The sequence below is a fragment of the Aquarana catesbeiana genome, linkage group LG11 (genome assembly GCF_042186555.1).
Source record: "Aquarana catesbeiana isolate 2022-GZ linkage group LG11, ASM4218655v1, whole genome shotgun sequence".
Taxonomy (NCBI): domain Eukaryota; kingdom Metazoa; phylum Chordata; class Amphibia; order Anura; family Ranidae; genus Aquarana; species Aquarana catesbeiana.
In genome coordinates, this window is record NC_133334.1 from 171863632 (window position 1) to 171886479 (window position 22848).

Sequence of the window (22848 nt, forward strand, 5' to 3'; positions counted from 1 at the left end):
TCCAAACAAAGCATTACTCACCCAGCCAACCTCTGCCTCTCTCAGAGAACATTGCCGCCACTGGGTACAGGCCTGGACTGGCCCTTCTCCCTGGAGTCCATTCAGCCACTGAAGAGAAGACAAGGTGACTGGGCTCACTCCTTCATGCTGTTGGGGATCTGGGCTGACTGCCTACCATCCCTGGGGTAGACAGGTGGAGACTGAAGTCCCATCCACTTTTACAGGAAATCCATTGTTTGTTAGTGGAGGGTAGGGGCCAGCAGCGCTCTGTTTCGTTGCCAGCAGTTCAGCTGGGCGTAGGAGCTTCCCTACATCATATGCCCCAGCTAACTGTTGGGGAGAGAGGCCGACTGCCCCAGCTCCCTGGAACTCAGCAGTTTTTGCCGGTGCTGGGCAGAGGTTGGTAGCACTCTGCCCGGTTGCCAGCACTTCTGCTGGTTTTCTGTTAGTAGAGACCACAGGCTCATCCACCGACACCAGATCAAGCTGCAGTTGTGAGGTGACGACTGCATTCTCTCCTTGGATTCTGATCTGCAGCTCACGATAAACTGCTACCTCCTCACCCTGGGCCACCAGAATTTGCTGCAGGTGTGGGGCAGAGGTCTTGGAACCTCTGTCCGGTTGCCACCACTTCCGCTGGGGGTTTGCTAGGTGGTTCCTCCTCTACAGAAACTTCTATTAAATCCCCAGTCTCTGGAATTGCTAAAAGTGTAGGACAGAGGTCTTGGACCCTCTGTTCAGATACCAGATCTTCAGCTGGAAAAGTTTGTTGTAACTCCATAGATGCTGCTGGCAGAAAATTCCATGTCCCTATCAGTGTTGTGGGAGAAAGGCTGACTACCTCTTCTCCCAAGAAGGCCGAAGCCATTGTTGGTGCTGGGCAGAGCACAGTGAACTTTGGCCCTGATAGCAGCTCTTCTGCTGGAGGGTCATCAGGTTGTTCTTCCTCAGCAGAAAAGTCTATCAAATCCTCTGTCTCTGCAACTGATGTCTGGAGATAGAAGTTCACCATCTCCTGTCTATGGAACCCAGAAAATGCTATCAGTGCTGGGCAGAGGTTAGCAGAGCTCGGCCTTGTTGTCAGCACTTCAGGTTTGGGGACGGCAATCTCCAGATTTTCCACTGCCGATTCTCTGGCATGCTGCTAAACGTGTTCTAGCGGTTTCCTGTATGCCCTTTCCAGATGCTGTTCCTTCCTTAGCAAATGGTCCAGATCAGGTTTGAGCTCTGAGACCCCTGCAAGACCGAACATAGCCTCTCTATATTCTCGCAGGTCCTCAAGGGCAGGTTCCCCTTCATCGCCAAACACAAAACGATCTGTAAGGCTCTCCCACAGCAATCCAGGGCCTCCAAAGTCATATCCCTCTGGAGAGCATTCTGTTGTCTCCCCTAAATATTCCTCCTCTGCGTGCCATTGCAGAGCCCGATACTGATTGTCCAGCTCTATTTCCTGCTGGACCAGCATGTCCAACTCAGTCACCCATTGCTCCTGTGGCCGCTCTCACAGGAATGCCATCCGCAATGCCCGTTGGTCACTGGCCTGTTGCTCTTGGGTTGGAAAGCACTTGCCCTGTTTTATACCAGAGAGCTGAAGGGCTCCAATCCAGAGCTCCACCCGAATTTGCTGCCTAAGCTCCAGGTATTCATCCTCAGACACAGTCCCGAAGTATGCTGAAAGGACAATCCGCAGCAGCCCTGGGAATTCTGATGCCAGGTCCATATCTCCGCTGAGGTGACCGAAGTCTGCTATCCTGATCTTGGATCCAGGTGGAAGTTTGGATGTCCCAGACTGCAGGAAGCATCCCACTGCTTGCCACCAATGTCACGGAACGTCCCTACACTCCACTCAAGTGTTTCCATCAGTATACCGCTTCCTAAGTCCTGGAACACGAGTCCAATGGATCTGGCTATAGGAACCCCCAAGAACTAGACAACACCAGTCTTGGAGTACATCAGGAATAATCTTTTATTTGAGATCTCACACAAATATATACAGCAGGATGACTAAAACCTAACCTAATTAACATGAGCTAATTATCTAATCCTTTATACAGCCTAGGTGACTAAGAGATATGACCTTCTGGCTAGACTTGTGGTCACCGAGTTTCACACAGTAACAGAGTTAATTAACACAAACAACAATGGGTGAAAAGACTCTTAGAGCCACACTAGACTTATTTACAATAAACGCATTATAGCAGACAACAAGACAGGTAGCTGGAATTGATGACATTAGCATCTAACAATAGAAGTCCCAACGGTATGAATCAGTCACTTTTCTAATATGGCATATAAAGGGTTCCCAGAGTCTGTGTGTCTTGGGGGGACATGGACCTGAATCCAAAGTAACACTAACCCCAGGGTCCCCAGACATACAGCTCAGAGAGAGCACCATTCCCCAAATGCCAGGGCCCATAATCGGTGGGCAAGAGGCTTGCGTTCAGTCCCCTCCAAAAGCCTCTGTCCTGGCTAGGTCTGTCACAGAGTTATGGTGGGAAGGCACCACCAATACCCAAAGACCAATTTTTCTGCACCTGTTTGACAGGTGCATATCATTGCAATTTTTTACAGCAAGGCCAATTCTTGCTTTCATCAAGAGTACCTCTATAGGGTTACGGTGGGAAGGCGCCACCGACACCCAAAGACCAATTTTTCTGCAATTGTTTGACCAGTGCATATCATTGCAATTTTTTACAGCAAGGCAAATTCTTGCTTTCATCAAGAGTACCTAATTGGGTTACGGTGGGAAGGCGCCGCCGACACCCAAAGACCAATTTTTCTGCACCTGTTTGACAGGTGCATATCATTGCAATTTTTTACAGCAAGGCAAATTCTTGCTTTCATCAAGATTATCTCTATAGGGTTACGGTGGGAAGGTGCCACCGACACCCAAAGACCAATTTTAACGCACACGTTACTTCTATCCAAAGTCAAAGTGACACCAGAATGTATCCAAAAAATCTCTAAGCTTGTTCCCAGTGCACTACATTGTGGCCTCATCATACACACTGGCTCCCCAGCCGTTGCTGAGCAAAATAAAGGCAGCTTGCAAAATGTAATTTTTTTGTCTTTATAAATTCAATTATTGCTGCAGCAGATTCTAGACATGGTTCAGATCTGCCACTTTACAGTTAGACTAAGGGGACCCCCCTGGCACTATATTGGAAAGAATTTTTCGTTTTTAGGCTTTCACTTTAAAAATCAAAAAATCACTGCTCATTTAAAAATGATGTTTTTTGCAAACTTTTTTTTTATTGATCCATGTCCCCCAGGGCAGGACCCAGACCCCTATAACCATTGTATGCCTAATTACTTGCATTTAAGCCTTCAAAATGGGCACTTTTGATATTTAACGTGCGGGTCCCATTGACTTTAATGGGGCTTGGTGTTCGGGTCCAAGCGTTCGCGGTGTTCGGAAGTTCTGGTCCGAACCGTCCCAAGTTAGGATGCCTCATGCTTGCTGGGTTGAATATTGAAATAGATTTAAATTGCTTTCTGACTGATTTTTAACTGTAGGTTATTGATATGATATTGATAAAATAGATTATGATTGCGAGAAATTTTTGATTATATTCTATATACTCGCATTAGGTGTTGGTTGTAGGATTGTAATATCAATTTCCTAATTTATTTAATTAATTTCATCCAGTTTAATATCCTGTGTTCTTCAGTGTATACTATTAATGCTTAAGACACCGCCACTAGTTGGTATGGTTGCTTTTTAAGTATGCCTATGGATTTCATATACATATGTTTTATATTTTCATCTCTTAATTTTAATAGTAATGTATATGACTAATTAGGCTAAATAGTAACCCATATGGTAATCTCCACAATTAAATACGAAGGTATAGGGCTGAAAAGATATGTCTGTCTTAGTAGAGAGCATTTAAACCCTCATTTGTGTTTTTAATAGAATTTTTTAATGCTGCATAATGTATGTGTTCCTGGTACCAAACAAGATTTCATTTGCATAAAGTTATGTAAAGCGCAGCTCGGAGGGAAAGCAGAGATGTTTTCTAACTAGATATTTATTTTATGTAAGATAATAGTTTATTTCCCCCACAATCGCCATTGACCAATGGCATGCATTCTGACACTACTTAGGCTCCGGTATCATGGCGGCGGGTCCATTTTCCTGATGACGTGCGCTTGAGCGTGAAATGCATTGAAAGTGAGGATTGACACGATTGGTACAGGAGCTCTCCGCCTCCATTGAGACTGCTGAGACGCATGCAGCGCTTCTCGTATCTCACACCAGTGACAGACCGGCCCCTGCCTCCTCTCAAAGCTGTGCTGCAACCTGCTGTACTTTACACACGATTTGTGTGTGTTTTTAAGAAATTAAAGACTGTATTACACTATCTGTGCCTCTCTGTGGGTCAATAATGGTAGAGTCAAACTTTGCAGATTGAGTGGAAGGGAGCTGTGGATACGTATTCAAGAGTTTATTTTGATTGAAGATTTTACTATCTCATACCATTAATGATTGGAGTGAAGCCCGGGCTAATTCTTGGAAGCAGTAAGAAAAGTGAAATGTGAGGCTTGACCTGATGGTCACTTTGTGGCCAAAGATATCTGGTGAGCACAATTACAGTCAAGTGCCTAAATATTGGGACATCAACACAATTCTAATCTTTTTGGCTCTATACACCACCACATTGGATTTGAAATTAAACAAACAAGATGTGCTTTAACTGCAGACTTTCAGCTTTAATTTGAGGGTATTTACATCCAAATCAGGTGAACGGTGTAGGCATTACAACAGTTTGTATATGTGCCTCACACTTTTAAGGGACCAAAAATAATGGGACAATTGGCTGCTCAGCTGTTCCATGGCCAGGTGTGTGTTATTCCCTCATTATCCCATTTACAAGGAGCAGATAAAAGGTCCAGAGTTCATTTCAAGTGTGCTATTTGCATTTGGAATCTGTTGCTGTCAACTCTCAATATGAGATCGAAAGAGCTGTCACTATCAGTGAAGCAAGCCATCATTAGGCTGAAAAAACAGAACAAAACCCAGATAGCAAAAACATTAGGTGTGGCCAAATCAACTGTTTGGAACATCCTTAAAAAGATAGAACGCACCGGTGAGCTCAGCAACACCAAAAGACCCGGAAGACCACGGAAAACAACTGTGGTGGATGACCGAAGCATTCTTTCCCTGGTGAAGAAAACACCCTTCACAACAGTTGGCCGGGTCAAAAACACTCTCCAGGAGGTAGGTGTATGTGTGTCAAAGTCAACAATCAAGAGAAGACTTCACCAGAGTGAATACAGAGGGTTCACCACAAGATGTAAACCATTGGTGAGCCTCAAAAACAGGAAGGCCAGATTAGAGTTTGCCAAACCACATCTAAAAAAGCCTTCACAGTTCTGAAATAACATCCTATGGACAGATGAGACCAAAATCAACTTGTACCAGAGTGATTGTCAAGAGAAGAGTATGGGGAAGGAAAGGAACTGCTCATGATCCAAAGCATACCACCTCATCAGTGAAGCATGGTGGTTGTAGTGTCATGGCGTGGGCATGTATGGCTGCCAATGGAACTATTTTTCTTGTATTTATTGATGATGTGACTACTGACAAAAGCAGCAGGATGAATTCTGAAGTGATTTGGGCAATTTTATCTGCTCATATTCAGCAAAATGCTTCAGAACTCATTGGACTGCACTTCACAGTGCAGATGGACAATGACCCGAAGCATACTGCGAAAGCAACCAAAGAGTTTAAGGGGAAGAAGTGGAATGTTATGCAATGGCCAAGTCAATCACCTGACCTGAATCCAATTGAGCATGCATTTCACTTGCTGAAGACAAAACTGAAGGGAAAATGCCCCAAGAACAAGCAGGAACTGAAGACAGTTGCATTAGAGGCCTGGCAGAGCATCACCAGGGATGAAACCCAGTGTCTGGTGATGTCTATGCGTTCCAGACTTCAGGCTGTAATTGACTGCAAAGGATTTGCAACCAAGTATTAAAAAGTGAAAGTTTGATGGATGATTGTTAATCTGTCCCATTACTTTTGGTCCCTTAAAAAGTGGGATGCACATATACAAACTGTTGTAATTCCTACACCGTTCACCTGATTTGGATGTAAATACCCTAAATTAAAGCTGAAAGTCTGCAGTTAAAGTGCATCTTGTTCATTTCATTTCAAATCCAATGGGGTGGTGTATAGAGCCAAAAAAGATTAGAATTGTGTCGATGTCCCAATATTTATGGACCTGACTATGTTCTACTTGCGCCCTTAATCATTATTTTTCAAGTAATTGTTCAAGCTTATGATTTAAAGTGGAAGATTCCACCTTTTCAAATCAACGCGCACTCCACAAGGGCTGTTAGTGCTTCGTGGGCAGTGCATCACCAAGCCTCCATGGCTCAAATCTGCAAGGCCGCAACTTGGTCTTCAGTCCATACATTTACCAGATTCTATCAGGTGGATGTAAAAAGACATGAGGATGTCGCCTTTGGGTGCATTGTGCTGCAGTCTGCAGTATAAGTCCTCTGATCTCATGGTGCCCTACTTTTGTTGTGTCTCCCTCCCTTCAGTTGGCATTGCTCTGGGATATCCCACAGAGTAATTACTATGGCTCTGTGTCCCGTGATGTACGATTAAGAAAATAGGATTTTTATAACAGCTTACCTGTAAAATAATTTTCTTTGAAGTATATCACGGGGCACAGAGGTCCCTCCCTTCTTTCTGGTATACACATGTATTGCTTTGCTACAAAAACTGAGGTACTCGCAGTAGTGGGAGGGGTTATATAGGGAGTGGACTTCCTGTCTTAGGGTGTGCCAGTGTCCATCACCTGAAGGTGGCCTATAACCCACATAGTAATTACTATGGCTCTGTGTCCTGTGATGTACTTCAAAGAAAAGAATTTTACAGGTAAGCTGTTAGAAAAATCCTATTTTTCCTCCTGCAGCCATTTAATACCTGTGGGAGTCACAGGAGGAGAAGCAGACTTTCAGCAGCTGCAGGGGGGGAACTGGAGGGGATCGGTTTCTCTATATGCCATCCCTGCCGCCCCTTCCTATCCAGATGTACAGGGGGGCATGGACCCAGGTCACCATTGCGTTGCGGCCCCTGTGACTTCTGTAGTTGCACCCCTGCAGGTGAGCAATTGCCCCTCCTTTTGGGGGATTTCCTGGCCTTAATAGACCACTAGTATGCTTACTGTCTCATATCCATCTTTGCAGAGCTTTGGTTGCATCCTTAATCTGAGAAAGTCTCACAGATTGGAATACCTGGGCCTGATGTTAGACATGGCCCTGTCCAGGATCTTCCTGCCTTGGACTAGTGTACAATTATGAACAGAATATGTAGTCACGGACTTTGTGTGGAAATATAGAAGAGAAACTGAGTACCATAAGAACAATGTGACCAATTACAGCTAGCTACACAATTGGACACGATGGATAGCATGAAAGGAAGCCATTCATTGTTTACAACTGTCATGCGATCTGCTGTGATTGGTCACAGCGATCACATGGTGTTGGCAGCGGGCCAGTACAGTGATCTGTCATCGGTGGGATCCGGTGGACACGAGGCTGGGAGTGTGAGAGATTATATAGGGGAATGTACCTGCAGCTCTCTTCTTTTTCCAGTGTCTAGTCACCTAATGGTAACTGTATATAACCTAGTGATAATGGTTAAATAACCTGTGTCCCATAGTATACTCCAAGAAATGAATTTTACTGGTAGGTCAAAAATCCTGTTTTTTCTGTTTTTTGCTGCTGCTGTTTTCCACAAGTTAGGTTACAAATAAAAAAAGGAGGATGTATTTTTTGGGAGTCATGAAAGTAGGGAATGTGTGAAGTGTTTGTGTAGATTTCACTGAAAATTATGTCACAGAAAACTAACTTGAGTAGATGTATGTTTGCTTTTTAACATCACTTTGCAACCTTTTGATTTTAGTGTCGTAGTAACCCTCTACCGGGACTCACCAAAGAAGAAGACTGTTGTGGCAGTGTTGGAACAGCATGGGGACAGCATAAATGTAACAAGTGTCCACAGTTACCACGTGAGTCTTACATAAAGAGATATAAAACTATGTATTGCTTATGTGGGTTTTCCAAATTTGTGCTTTTAAAAATCACCTACATTTTGTTTAAATCACACCTTTAAATACACCTTTTGTTTTATTTTTGGAAAAAGTGAGTGTGGAATTTGGTTGCTTTGCCAGGTTTTTATTCTGAAAACAAGAACAAATGGGGCACTGGGTTTGGATTTTCCAAGGGTCACTGAAGGGTCACAAAAATGGTGGGCACCACCATCAGAAAAATGGGAAGAGACCCAGATTTGAGAATCCACAAAGAATACAAAAAGAGTCCATGAGTCCAAGGTAAATAAATGATAAAATTGATTCATAGCAGAATAGAGCCAATGCGTTTCTGGGAGCCAATACACACTCCCCCTTCATCAGGGGTACAAAGCAAGGCTACTCTGACAGAACTGCTGTTCTAGTGATACTTTCCTTAAAAGAAGATGAGCCAAGTCACCTCATGGATCCCCTTGAGAGTCACCAATGAGCTCCCCATAGAAGCAGTCAGGATTACTTGGATTAAAGTTGAACTGTGGGCGCAGGACCTTGTCCAGAAGGGTATACTGATTACATGTGGGTCTAGGAGGAAGTGGTTGCAGGTAATACTGGGCATGTATGTCATCCAAGTTGTGAGGGCTGAGATGCTGGAGGGGGTGCCCTGCCCACTTGGGTCCACCTAAATAAATGAGGCAACTGCTTCATGCTCTGGAAGCATTGGAGGGCCCTGGCACGTGCTTTGTAATTATCTGGAAAAAAGCTAGCATCATCAGGATTCTCTTTGGGACATGATATCATCTAATCAAGAACTCATTCTCCCCAAACAATTTGCATGGCCCATTGTGTAGGCTCTTAGTCACGTGAATAGGACTAGTGGCTCAGAGGATTCAATGGATGAGGCCAAGGAGGCCATTATTAAAAAATAAATAAATAAAAAACTGGGATGTAGAACAGTTGCCAGTAAGGAATACGACGGATCGGTATTCAATTGATCATCACCTGTAGAGGTGCAGAGGCCGATGTATTAATTATCCCTTACTTGATTGTGTATCCCCTATTGCTTACCAGAACCTGCGTACACATAGTTTATTCGGTACTAAAATTGGGGCCCACGCTAACGGAACCTCCTTCAACACATAGTTGTAGTTATCCCTCCCCTACATCTCTCTATGTTCTAAACACAACAGAATATCCATTGGAGAAACTTCTACAGACACCTTATACAGACTTCATCCACCAGAGAAACATCTGAGAGATCTCAATATGTTCATCCTATTCCCATTAGCTTGAGCTGTGATGCATGCTTAACCCTTAGAGGTGGGAGAATGACTTTTGGGAGTTCAATTTTTCTTTTGTAGTTTAAATAACTAATTATTTAGGCTGCCTTTTTTAATCATCCAGTGATGTTTATGTTATGTAAAAATATCTTTTCAGTATTACTGAGTATAATCTTCACCCCTTTTTGTGGCTGCATACCACACCAGGTTGGGTCACTTTCAACCTCTACTGCCAGATATGTGGACACTGGAACAGGATCTTCCCTATACTGTATGTCAGCTGACGATTAGGTCCTGTATGATGAACATTGCACCTAATTTGCTGCTTGATCCTGTTAGTGCCAGAGAGAGGCATCTAGAGTTGCTGGAATAGTGGTGCTTTAGCTGCATGCTCTTTTGCAGGGGGCTGTGAGGTGAGACTTTCAGAGGCAACAGCAATATTTTCCACCAATATAACCTATTCTTGGGCACCCCTAGCCTCTCATTTGGGAATGAGATGCCTTTGGCATATTGCCTGTACTATGATTTGGGGCTGGGCTTAGCCCTTCCTTCTCTGAGCTGGCCGCTCAGCTGTCGGCTAATTGCCAGCTTCTATCTCTCCACAGTTACTCAGCTGTTGATGACATCCTCGTCAGTCCTGCCTACTTAACCTTCTGTGATGTGACCTACTTGGTCACATCAAAGAAACTATATCCTGCGATCCTGTTCAAGACTGGCTTTGCTGACATTCCTTCTGGCTCCAGATCCTGCTTGCTGTTCCACTACATTGATCCCTGACCTCTGGCTTAGCTGTCCAGTTACTGAACTTTGGCTATGTTTTTACTACGTTTGTTCTTTTTACTTTTATTATTAAACAAGTGTGATTTAACTGTACTTCTGTCTCGGCCTAATTTAATGGTTTCTGACAGTAGGCGAAGGCCATGAATTCAGAAGATGCAGTCAATCCACTTGTTGGTAATATTTTTTCCAGATTGGATGAACTGGATCACTGCATGGATCAGTTTGCCATGGCGTTACAAACGCTCTGGAGTTGCACGGCTCACCTGGCCGACCCTGCTGTTGCTCCAGTCTCTATGCAGGCATCCGCCTCGAGTATTACCTCTATAAGAGGCATGCCTGGTTCCGCTCCACTTCCCCAGCGATTTGGGGGTGATCTAGTCCAAAGCAGAGGGTTTCTCAATCAGGTTGAGATATACTTTGAGATGCTACCCCAGGCGTTTCCCACGGACAGAAGCAAAGTAGGTTTCGTGATGTCTTTGCTTTCTGAGAGAGCCTTGGCCTGGGCAAACCCTCTATGGGAGACGCAAAAACCTGTTGTCTTGCGCTACCCTGAGTTTGTGGCTTCGTTTAAAAAGGGTATTTGACGTTCCCGCATGCTCCGCTTCTGCTGCCAAGTGCCTCAAGTCCATCGAACAGAGTACGAGAACTGTTGTCGACTACGCCATTGAATTCTGTACTCTGGCAGCAGAGGTTGCGTGGAACAATGAGGCCCCCGTGGCTGCTTTTTCTCATGGTCTCTCGGATACCATCAAGGATGAGATAGCAGCCCGAGATATACCCACTGACCTGGAGAAGTTGATCATGTTTGCAATCCTCATTGAATCCAGACTCAGAGAAAGACTCTCTTTCAAGGAGCACTTGCGGAAGCTTCCTATACGTTTGTCTCCGAGCTTTGCAGTCCCACCTGTGCCTCCCTCACCTCCCATGCCTCCTGGTACCGAGTTGGTCATTGAAAGTGAACCCTTGCATTTGGGTTTCATGCGTCTCTCTGCGGATGAGAGAGCCTTTTGGAGGAGGGAGAGATTGTGCCTTTATTGTGGCCAGGCAGGTCACTTTTTGAAGTCTTGTCCTACCCGTCCAGGGAACGCCAGAACCTTGAGGTCTTGTCACGGACAGACCTTAGGTGGCATTGTTTCATCTCCAGTTATCCAGAAGGATAAGCCCCTGTTTTCGGTCACTCTTTCTTGGGCTGAGTCGTCCATCGAGATACAGGCTCTAATCGACTCTGGGGCTGCAGGCCTGTTCATTGATGCTGCCTTTGTATCAAAGCACTCAGTTCCGCTGCAGCTGCGTGACACTCCACTTGCCATTGAGGCTTTTGACGGGAGACCTCTACAGCCCACCTATGTGACTCATGAGACAGTTCCATTGTTCATAGCCGTAGGGGCTCTTCACCATGAGATAATCCAATTCCAAGTTATTTCCTCACCTAAGTTTCCGCTGGTTATTGGTTATCCTTGGTTACAGAGGCACAACCCCTCTTTTGATTGGCTCCGTGTTAAGGTTCTCTCCTGGTCACCACAATGCAGTGAGACATGATTCCAGAAGGTAGCCAAGGTCCTGTGCACCTCTTCACTCTCCTCTCTGCCGGAGGAGTACCGCGATTTTAGCGATGTCTTTGACAAAGGTCAAGCCTGTAGTTTGCCTCCACACCGGCCATATGGTTGTGCAATTGACCTTCAACCTGATGTCATACCCCCCTCGTGGCCGGGTTTACCCTTTGGTGGTTTTGGAGGATAAGGCCATGGAGGAGTATGTTGCAGATGCACTTTCTCGAGGGTTCATCCACAATTCCTCGTCCCCTGCTGGTGCTGGTTTCTTCTTTGTGAGGGAGAAGTGTGGTGAACTGAGATCTTGTATTGATTATAGGGGTCTCAATCATTTCACGATTAAGAATACTTATCCCATTCCATATATTACGGAATTATTTGACCGTCTCAAGGGAGCAACGGTTTTCACAAAGCTTGATTTGAGAGGGCCATACAATCTCATGAGGATTAAGGAGGGCAACGAGTGGAAAACTGCGTTTAATACCAGAACAGGCCATTATGAGTACCTCGTAATGCCTTTTGGCCTTTGTAACACCCCGGCAGTTTTCCAGGAATTTATCAATGATGTCCTCCGAGATTTGTTGCAGTTATGTGTGGTGGTTTATCTTGATGATATCCTCATATTTTTTCCAAGTCTCTAGAGAGCCACCACACAGATGTCTGTTGTGTGCTTCAGAAACTAAGAGAGAACAATCTCTATTGTAAACTGGAGAAGTGTGAGTTCCATCATGAACAGATTAAATTCCTGGGTTATGTCATTTCCAGTGCTGGTTTTTCGATGAGCCCAGAGGAACTTTCAGCAGTTCTACAGTGGCCCCCGACCCGTGGGGTTACGTCCTCTGCAGCGTTTCCTGGGCTATTATCGGAAGTTTATTTGTAACTTCTCATCTCTGGTCAAGCCCCTAACTGATATGACCAGAAAGGACGGTAACCCACAGAGATGGTCTCCGGCCTCCATTAAGGCCTTTGAGAGTCTTAAGGCTCCCTTTGTTTCTGCTCCTGTCCTACGTCCTACCTCTGAGAGTGCTATGCATCCTTGTGGCTACTTTTTCAAGAAATTGTCACCTGTGGAGTGCAATTACAAGATAGGTGACAGAGAGCTGTTGGCGATCATTTTAGCCCTGAAACAATGGAGACATCTCCTTGAAGGTACCACTGTGCCGGTTCTTATTCTTACTGACCATAAGAATCTCACATTCTTGTCTGAGGCTAAACGCCTCTCTCCCAGAAAGGCGCAGTGGGCTCTTTTTTTGTCAAGTTTCAATTGCATTGTCTCATTCTTACCTGGTACTAAGAATGTAAGGGCTGACACCTTGTCACGACAATTTTCCTCCACTTCCAAGTTGGAGTCGGTTCTGGTTCCTGTGATTCCTCCTGATCGTATTCTGGTTACGGTTCGCACCAGTCTCACTTCTCCTTTGGGTGGCAAAATTCTTGTTGCTCAGGTCCATGCTCCTTCTGAGAAACCCGGTGTCCCAGAGAGTCTCCGTACTGCCGTGCTCCAGACTTACCATTCTCCCAAGGCTGCTGGCCACCCTGGGAGGAATCAACTCTTTTGGGCCATTTCCCAGCAATTCTGGTGGCCTAGTCTACCTAGTCTATGTGCTGATGTATCTGCCTTCATAGCTGCCTGTTCCGTGTGTGCTCAGAGTAAGACTCCACGACATCTTCCAGTGGGCCTCCTACAGCCCATACCCAACGGAGAGAGGCCCTGGACCCACCTGTCTATGGATTTCATTGTGGAGTTACCTAACTCCCAGGGCAACACAGTTATCCTTATGGTGGTTGACCGGTTCTCAAAGATGTGTCATTGTATTCCACTTAAGAAGTTGCCCACTTCTAAGGAACTGGCTTCCATTTTTGCTCGGGAGATCTTTCGCTTACATGGGCTACCCAAGGTGATTGTCTCGGACAGGGGTAGTCAGTTTGTGTCCCGTTCTGACAAGCCTTTTGTGCACAGTTGGGAATTCAGCTTGCTTTCTCCTCTGCATATCACCCGCAGTCTAAAGGGGCTGCAGAACAAGCCAATCAGTCCTTGTAGCAATTACTATGTTGCTATATTTCTGACCATCATAACAACTGGTCAGACCTATTACAGTGGGCAGAGTTTGCTCACAACAGTGCCTTGAATTCTGCTTCCTGATTGTCCCCGTTTATGGCGAATTATGGTTTCCAAACTTCCATGTTGCCTTACTCGTTTGTTCCGCAGAATATTCGTGCATTAGAGGAGCATCTCCGTGGTCTTTGTTCTACTTGGACACAAGTCCAGGAGGCTTTGCGACATGCTAATGATAGGTACAGACTCCATGCTGACAGACACTTGCCTGCGCCTTCCTACCAGGTTGGGGACAGGGTCTGGCTGTCATCTCGCACCCTCCGACTTCGTGTTCCCTCACTGAAGTTCTCAAATCGGTTTATTGGGTCTTTCTGTATTCTTTGCAGAATTAACCCAGTGGCTTACGCATTAGACCTTCCTTCTAATATGCATATTTCCAAATGTATTTTATGTCTCCTAATTAAAACCTTTGGTCTGCAACCGCTTTACTACCTCGGTGCCACGTCCTCACTCTATACAGGTTGAGAAGCATGAGGAGTATCAAGTACAGTTCATTGTTGACTCCTGTAGGTTCCATGGGTGCATACAGTACCTGGTGCATTGGAAAGGGTACGGTCCGGAGGAATGCTCTTGGGTCTCATTCTCAGACGTACATGCCCCTGTCATCCTCCGTGGTTTCCACAGAGGTTTTCCCCTCAAGCCTGGTGGTCCTCTGAGGGGGAGGGGTCGTTCAGGAGGGGGTACTGTCAGGGCTGGGCTCAGCTCTTCCTTCTCTGAGCTGGCCGCTCAGCTGTCGGCTAATTGCCAGCTCCTATCTCTCCACAGTTACTCAGCTGTTGCTGATATCCTGCTCATCAGTCCTGCCTACTTAAGCCGTCCAGTCCAGAGGATCTCTGCCTTCGCCTTGGTCACATCACAGAAACTATCTCCTGCGATCCTGTTCAAGACTTGCTTTGCTGACATCCCTTCTGGCTCCAGATCCTGCTTGCTGTTCCACTACAGTGATCCCTGACTTCTGGCTTGGTGACTATCCGTTCCAGTTACTGTACTTTGGCTATGTTTTGACTACGTTTGTTCTTTTTACTTTTATTATTAAACAAGTGTTATTTAACTGTACTTCTGTCTGATTTCATGGTTTCTGACAGGGAGCTAATAGCGCTATGAGGTGAAGCCAAGTTGACAAGGGAGCTATTCCCTCACTGAGTTCCTTCCAAACTATTTGATATGTGTTATTGCAATCTATATTAATTATAGATCCTTGGTTAATCATTGTCATTGATTTGTTCCAGTCTGATCCATGATTTTCCATCCCTATAGTTTACATCTCCAAAACACCTGTTGCTGTGTCTATCTCTTTTGCAATCCTATTAAATTGGTATTCCACTGTCATACTTTTGTTGGGTATGACTTTGCTCTGCACAATTCTTTCCCCAGCCTTCTTATCACATTAGCATTTATTATGTACGCCCCAGGCTTTCAGACAATGGCAGCCAGCCAAGAACCTTTGTAGCCTCTCTCCCTGTAATAAGTAACCAACACCCCCCTCACTCTTTTCTTTATCTCTGGTGGCCTACTATTTCTCTTCCAAAAAAGAAGAGTAAAAAAAAATGAATGCGCCCCCCCATAATGTTCAATGTACATTTATCATCAATCACATCTTCCTGTGATGCAGTTTTTACGTACCTGACTGAAGGCTGAAGTGACAAGAGGGCTTTTCCCTTGCGGCTGAGTGCAGAGTACCCCTGAAGGTGGTGACAGAGTGTGCTATGCCCAAAGGTGCACAGATTGCCTGCAGGTGAAGCTGCTTGATGATTCCAGATGTGAGGCCAACCAAGAGCAGAGAAGTGTAACAGCAGATGATTTTCTGGAGGTGCTTGTGGATCCTGACAGATGGGTAAGGCAGGAAATAAGGTCAGAAGCCAGGCCGGGGGTCAAACACAGGAAGTCAGTTAGGAGCAGAGGCAGAAGCATGGTCGAGATCAAGCTGGGATCAAACACAGTATGTCATTCAGGAGCAAGGCAGAGGTGGGTCAGTAGAGCAAGCTGGGTTCAGAACCAGGAGAGAAGCCAGAGCAAGTCAGGGGTAAGCCGGGTCGGTAATGTGTAATCAAGCAGAAGCACAAGGCACAGGAAAACAGGATACAAGGCTGACGATAATCCAGCAGTTCATGAGAGGAACTGGTGTCCTTATGTAGGCCAGTGGATGCTGGCAATTAGCATGCTTTGCGTGTGCCGATGCGCACAAAGATTAGCCATTGCATGCCGTTCGCTAATGCGCATGTGTGTCCATTTTGGATATTGGCATATTTGCCAGGTCTTCTTGGAATTCTTCCCTGACAGTGCGTTTGAGGTTTGCTGTGGAAAGACAAGCCTTGTCCCTAACCTTCAGCACAGGATTACCTCTTCTGCTCTTGTCAAAATGTACTTTGTAATCCTCCTGAGCCTTCTGCATGGCTTCCTGGAGTGCCTGATAGTTGGTTTGGATAAAGGTCAGCCTATCCTGGACTGCAGGTACTGAATCGTCTGGGATAACATCTGGGAAAAAGGAGGGGTGAAAACCGTAGTTTGTCCAGAATGGTGATTGGTTAGTAGATGCATGGACTGAATTGTTATAAGCAAATTCGGCACATGGGAGAAGGGATGCCTAGTTGTCTTGGGTGAATGTAGAGAAACATCTCAGGCACTGCTCCACAGTCTGATTAGTTTTTTCTGTCTGTCCATTACTTTCTGGGTGGTATGCAGAGGACAGACAAACTACAATTTTCAGGACTTTGCACAGAGATTTCCAGAATCTAAAAGTAATTGCACTCCTCTGTTGGAGACAATGCTGCTGGGCAATCCATGTAACAACATGATTTCTTTGATAAATAGATGTGCTCTGACTGTGGCTGAAGGAATGCTTATCATGGGTAAAAAGTGGGCCATTTTGGACAACCTGTCAACTACCCCTAGGATAGTGTTGAATCCATCTGAGGGGGGTAAGTCCACAATGAAATCCATTGATAGCATTTTCCAGCGTTGTTCTGGAATGGGGAGGGGTATCAGCAAGCCACAAGCCTTGGTATTACTGCCTTTACTGTGAAGACAAGTCACACAAGAATTTAAATAGTCTTTACAATCTTGTGTTAGGTTGGGCCACCAGAATGAACTTAGGGTCTCACTTCTTGATGGACAAAAACCCTGCCATCCTACCATAAGAGTCCCTTGTGTTTTTTCCATATAGAGAATGGTCCTTTTTTCGACAAAGAAAATACCAGCACCAGCAGGAGAAGAAGATGAATGAATGAATCTTTTTTTTAAGACTTCCATCGATGTATAGCCATGAGGCCTCAATTTCAATTTCGGATAATGGAAAAATCCACCCAAAAGGGATTTCTGCACCTGAAAGTAATTCGATAGGGCAGTCATACGGCCGATGAGGTGGTAGTCCAAGTACTCATGGTAGGCTGGTGGCACTACTTGGCTGGTATTGGTTAAAGGCTGGATTGTCAGACAACCTCAAGAGTCAATGGATTCTGTGGCAAAATAGTGCTGCAAACAATATTTAGATGAAAAGGAAATCTTTCCCAAGGGCCAATCGATTTGAGGGTTATGCACCCAAAACAACGGAATCCAGAGAATGATAGGGAACATGGGAGAATATAGCATGGCAAAACAGAGGAAATCTTGGTGACCAGAGATTTTCAGGGTTAAGATAGGGATAGTCAAAGGGGTGTGGCCGAACGGAGATCCGAGCAGACGTGCCTGGGGTGAGCTCCTCCAGGCATAGAGCACACCTGGAGATATACTCACCCACGGACCAGCGCTGACCCTGCTTGAGCCTCAGAGAGCCACACAGACTAGGAGGGAGCCATTTGGGACCGAGATCGCAGCGTTCGCAGAGCTCCGGGCCGACTGCTAGGAAAGGCCGCGGCTCCGGCCTACCCACGGGGGAACGGCGGCCATCTTGCTTCACCCAGAGGCTGTGCCGGCCCTGTTTCCGGCCGCTACACATGCCCTACCTCCTGCACAATCATTGGGGACATTCAGCCTGCTACTGGGGGCCTGTGATCCCCTCCGTACCGCTCTAGGAGGCCTGCCAGAGGGACCTGGTAAGTGACGGCGGCCATTTTGCTACACCTGGCGGCCTATCCATCTCTCTTGGGCCCAATCTGAACCCCCGCCACCCCCAGGAGTACCTTGGCCTGGCCAATTGAGACCCCCGACGGGGATATTTAGTGAACATACAACCCAGCATGTACTTACGGTGCTGCCCTAGCTCCAGAGACTGAATGTGGCGGCCATCTTGCTACACCCTGTCTCCTCTGGGCCTAATCTTAGCATCACCCACCCCCTGGGGGCACCCTGATCTGACAGACTGTGGCCCTCTACAGGGACACTAGCAAGCATCTACCCCCATAAGTACACAAACTGTCACCATGGCCCTGAATACGAGTGGCGGCCATTTTGCTCCACCCAAGCTGCGGTATCCACATACGCTCCTGGTATTCTTACCCCTCTGATTTTGCAGAGAAGCAGGACAGACCATGTATGTCTAAACAATGAGCTGCTGAGCTCCGTAACTGCCCGTAGCTGACAGGCTATTCTTCAGTCATCGCACATCTTTGAAAAGCATGTCCACACACAGTGCTCAATCTACTGAGCCCAAGGACCTGCAACAGGGCACAATCCAACGATACCTGCTCCGCACATCTCAGTCTGATTCCCGCACTCCCCAAAGACAAGATGGCGTCCGCTCGAAACCCGGGGAAGGGCAAGCCTCCTCCTCCCACTCAGATGGCGACAGACAACAGCGAGGATTCGGATGACCCTCCCGTCCTGCACTCGGACCTATCCGATGTGGCTTCCAGATCTGGGACCCCTGCTGCCCCTCTTTCAGACACGGGTTCTAGAGATGTGCCCCTCCAGGCTTCAGGAGGATCGAATAGATCTGAGGCCTCGACCCTTCTGGCGGCCTTCCGAGCGGAGTTTGAGTCCTGGGCGATCAAAATGGAGACCTCATTCCACAAAGACCTCCAGGCCCTCCAACAGCAGGTCTCGACTAATAAGACCGCAGTGTCTGCCCTAACTGACATTCAATCTGATCATGCAGCCCGCATCACGTCCCTTGAGCAGGCCTCCAGGGAGCACTTGCACCGTATACGACAACATCAATTGAGCATAGAAGACGGAGAAAATAGGAGCCGCAGGAATAATATACGGTTACAGGGCATACCGGAGGCCACAGCGGGTACAGACTTAAAACCTTCCGTCATTGCCATCCTCAACATAGTCCTGGGCAGAGAGGCTTCATCCCCCATTGAACTAGATCGGGTGCACAGAGTGGGGGGGCCGAGGAGAGCCCACGCGATGTCCTCTGCAGGGTTCATTATTACACCCTTAAAGAAGAAATTATGCGCAAGGCATGGCGTTTGGGCCCCGTGGACTTTGATGGTTCTGCTATCCACTTATACCCAGACCTCTCTCGCAACACTCTCCACATGCGGCGAATGGTCCGCCCACTACTAGATCTGATACGTCAAGCTGGAGCAACTTATACGTGGGGACACCCCTTCAGTATTAAGGTGACCAGAGCTGAGTACAAATTTATCCTCTCCGACCCGGATCAACTCCCAGCCTTTTTCAGCTTTCTGGAACAAGACCCAATTGAGGTACCGAACTGGCTGGACCCGCCGGATGACCGCACTAGGGTGCAAATACGGGACCCTCTCCCACAACGACGCAGGCAACCGAGGTCCAGATCACATTCTACAGGCCCCAGAATGTGTCGGCCTACCTCCCCAGAAGCTTGAGGTACCTCTAAGACGTTACATGAAGCCATTTCAACATTCCCCACATGACTAGCACCCTCCCAGTGCGCTGCTCATCTCTTGTCCCCTGATCAGGTCGAGGTTTGGAATCCCCACTACTCCTTTGCAGAATTTTTTGGGGTTTTTTTTTGTTTTTTGTTTTTCCCTTTTTACATTTTTCCTCCTTTGTTCCACCTGATTTCAGCAAGATATGTTACGCTAGCAAACAAGATGACCTGCTCCGTACCCCAATCTCTCAGGATAGAGGGAGCAATACATTGGCAGGCCTTCTCCCTGCCCTTTGATAGTGTATTGTACCTAGCTGGGGTTCGGCAGAGGCTAAAGGACTGCAAATTTCTGATGTTTGATTTGGTTATGCTATTATTGAGCTTCTAACATATTTTACCACACTGGCCTTATACTTAGGTATTTAGTGGAGATGTTCCACCTGGATACAGGTGGAGGGGCCGATAGATGGACTGGATGGGTCCACGGTCTCTTATCATTATCCACATGGACACCTCTATCTCTCCATATACGGTTTCTCATACACCGCTTAGTCTCACCTTAAAATGTTATTACACATTGTTACTGACTTCAGTATTATTACACAGATTTGTTTCCGGGGCCCCTGTTGGGGTCTATGGATGGCATGTGTTGAAAATGTTTACTTCCCCCTTCCCATGATATTATTTTACGGATTGATGTCTCCTCTGTGAGGGAGGGAGGGTGGGCTTGTGCGGAGTCATTTGCTCACGCGGACCGCCACCCTCCTTCACAGACGATCTGATGTGTGTTCTGCTGTTTAAATGTTTTGTTACACTGATGTGCCTCAAATAAGCTACATATGCCTGTCATGCTACTGGGCTCACTGCTCGGACTCTCCACTTCGACCTCCCACCCTCAATAGGCCGGGCACGAACAGTGCCTTTGTACGTGATTTTTCACGTGGTGTCCCGTTTTCGTGGACCCCTTAGATTTGTTAGGCTCCTTATTTAGATATCCCCCCTACCTAGTTCTGTCCTGGTATATTTTTGCCACCATATAATTCCTCCCCATCCCTCTTTCTCCCTCTGCTGTCTCTAAGCTGACTCATTCCACTATGGCCCACACAGTACTATCTCATCCTCGCCTGAAATTTTGCTCCTACAATGTAAATGGCCTCAATATAGCATCCAAGAGAGGGCAAATCCTCTACCAAATGCATAAACAACAGGTCAATGTATTACTGTTACAGGAAACTCATTTCCACACGAACTCCACCCCTTCCTGCTCCAACAGGTATTTTAACAGATGGTTTCACAGTACAAACCCATCTCAGAAAACCAAAGGCGTTTCTGTTGCCTTCCACAAAACGCTTCCGATTGACCTGATAGACCAGCTCTCGGACCCCCAGGGAAGGTATGTGTTCGTAAAGTTCTCCTTATGGGGCACGAAATTCACTATTTCCAACCTTTACCTACCAAATACTAATCAAATATCGTCTGCTCTGCGGTACATGAGGATCTTGTCGGAATTTGCAGAGGGTAAAATAATCATAGGCGGGGATTTTAACGCCCCCCTGGATCAAATCTTAGACTCATCAACCTCTCGCTCATCCATCTCCTTTACTAAGTTAAGGGCATTTAAACGGGCTATATACGATTTACGTCTTGTCGACATTTGGCGGGTTCTGTTCCCCAAAAATCGCAACTATACCCACTTCTCACAGGTCCATCACTCTTATAGTCGTATAGACTATTTTCTTCTTGACCACAGCTGTTTGGATTGGTCACCTGAATGCGAGATAGACTAAATGGTTTGGTCTGACCACTCGCCTATATATCGGACACTAATGATTCCCTCCACACCGGTGCGGGAGTGGACGTGGAGGCTGAATGATTCCATTCTCACAAACTCTGACTGTTCCGAAAAGGTCTCAGAAACCATTTCTAATTTTTTACTAGATCAAGCATTGGACACTACATCGCTACCCATACAATGGGAGGCACTTAAAGCTGTCCTGCGAGGAATCTTTATTCAGATGGGGACCCGCTTGAAAAAGGTTCGCTCAGCCGCAATAACCTCAGCAATGCAAAAGCTTCAAGACCTTGGGACCCAACATAAACAAGCTCCAACGGTGGGGACTCTTACAGAGGTCTCAACGGCTCGATCCCAACTTAAAAACTTATATGAGGCTTCAGCTCGTACCTATGCGGACAGACTTGCATTACATCAGTACCGATTCCAAGATAAATGCGGTAGACCGTTAGCTCGCACCCTTCACCCAAACACGTCTTCCACATTTATACCCCAGATTCAGGCCCCCTCTGGAGAAATGCTCAGTGAGCCCTCCAAGATATCACAAACATTCTGAGATTTCTACCAAACATTATACAATCTTTCGCCCGGCGTCTCTTCTAGCCCCACCCTTACACCTGACACCGATAGACAGTCTTATATTGAGGAGACGGAGCTCCCTACATTGGACGGCGATACTGTAGAAGAACTAGAACAGGTAATTACAGCGGATGAGGTCTTGGGGGCGATAGTGGCCACCCCGTCCAATAAAAGCCCGGGACCCGACGGCTTCACCCCTAAATTTTACAAGACATTTGCTCCCCTATTGACCCCCTTCTTGGCTAGGGTATTCAACTCCATATCGGAAGGCTTGGCGTTTCCTCCACAAACGCTTGAAGCCCACATTACCATTATCCCCAAACCGGATAAGGACCCTACTTTGTGCGCTAATTATAGGCCCATATCGTTAATTAGAGTGGACTTGAAAATATATGCCAAAATTTTAGCCACTAGATTGAAGCCGCTTCTCCCCCGCCTCATACACCTGGACCAGGTGGGTTTTGTAAGTGGTCGCGAGGCAAGGGATAACACCCTGAAAACTCTGCTTCTTACCAACTATGCACGCACCCATAATGTCCCTCTATGCCTTTTGACGGTCGATGCGGAAAAGGCATTTGACCGGGTCGACTGGCAATTCCTTCAGATGTCTTTGAAACAGATAGGTCTGGGCCCCAAAATGCTATCCCGAATTATGTCCCTTTACTCCTCTCCTTCTGCTAGAATACGGGTTAATGGCTCATTATCACCTACATTTTCCATCCATAACGGGACACGACAAGGCTGTCCTTTATCTCCCCTTCTCTATGTCTTTGTTATGGAACACCTGGCAATTGCCTTGCGCAATAACCCTAACATCTCGGGTGTATCGATAGGCCCTATTCCTTCCAAACTGGCTCTCTTTGCGGATGACCTACTAATATTTGTAACCCAACCCCATCTATCTTTAACACATATTATGCAGGAATTCACAAGGTTTGGGAAGCTGAGCAATTTCAAAGTGAATCATACTAA

General features: G+C 46.3%; 1 protein-coding gene across 8 annotated transcripts in view; it reads left to right on the forward strand.

Moving 5' to 3' along the window:
- Nucleotides 1-22848, forward strand: part of LTBP3 (latent transforming growth factor beta binding protein 3) — a 1979464-nt gene that overhangs the window by 575383 nt on the left and 1381233 nt on the right. For all 8 annotated transcript variants that reach the window (XM_073605046.1, XM_073605047.1, XM_073605043.1 and 5 more), the window contains exon 4: nucleotides 7922-8027. In XM_073605046.1, the coding sequence (XP_073461147.1) occupies nucleotides 7922-8027 (106 nt within the window). The remainder of the gene's footprint in view (nucleotides 1-7921; nucleotides 8028-22848) is intronic.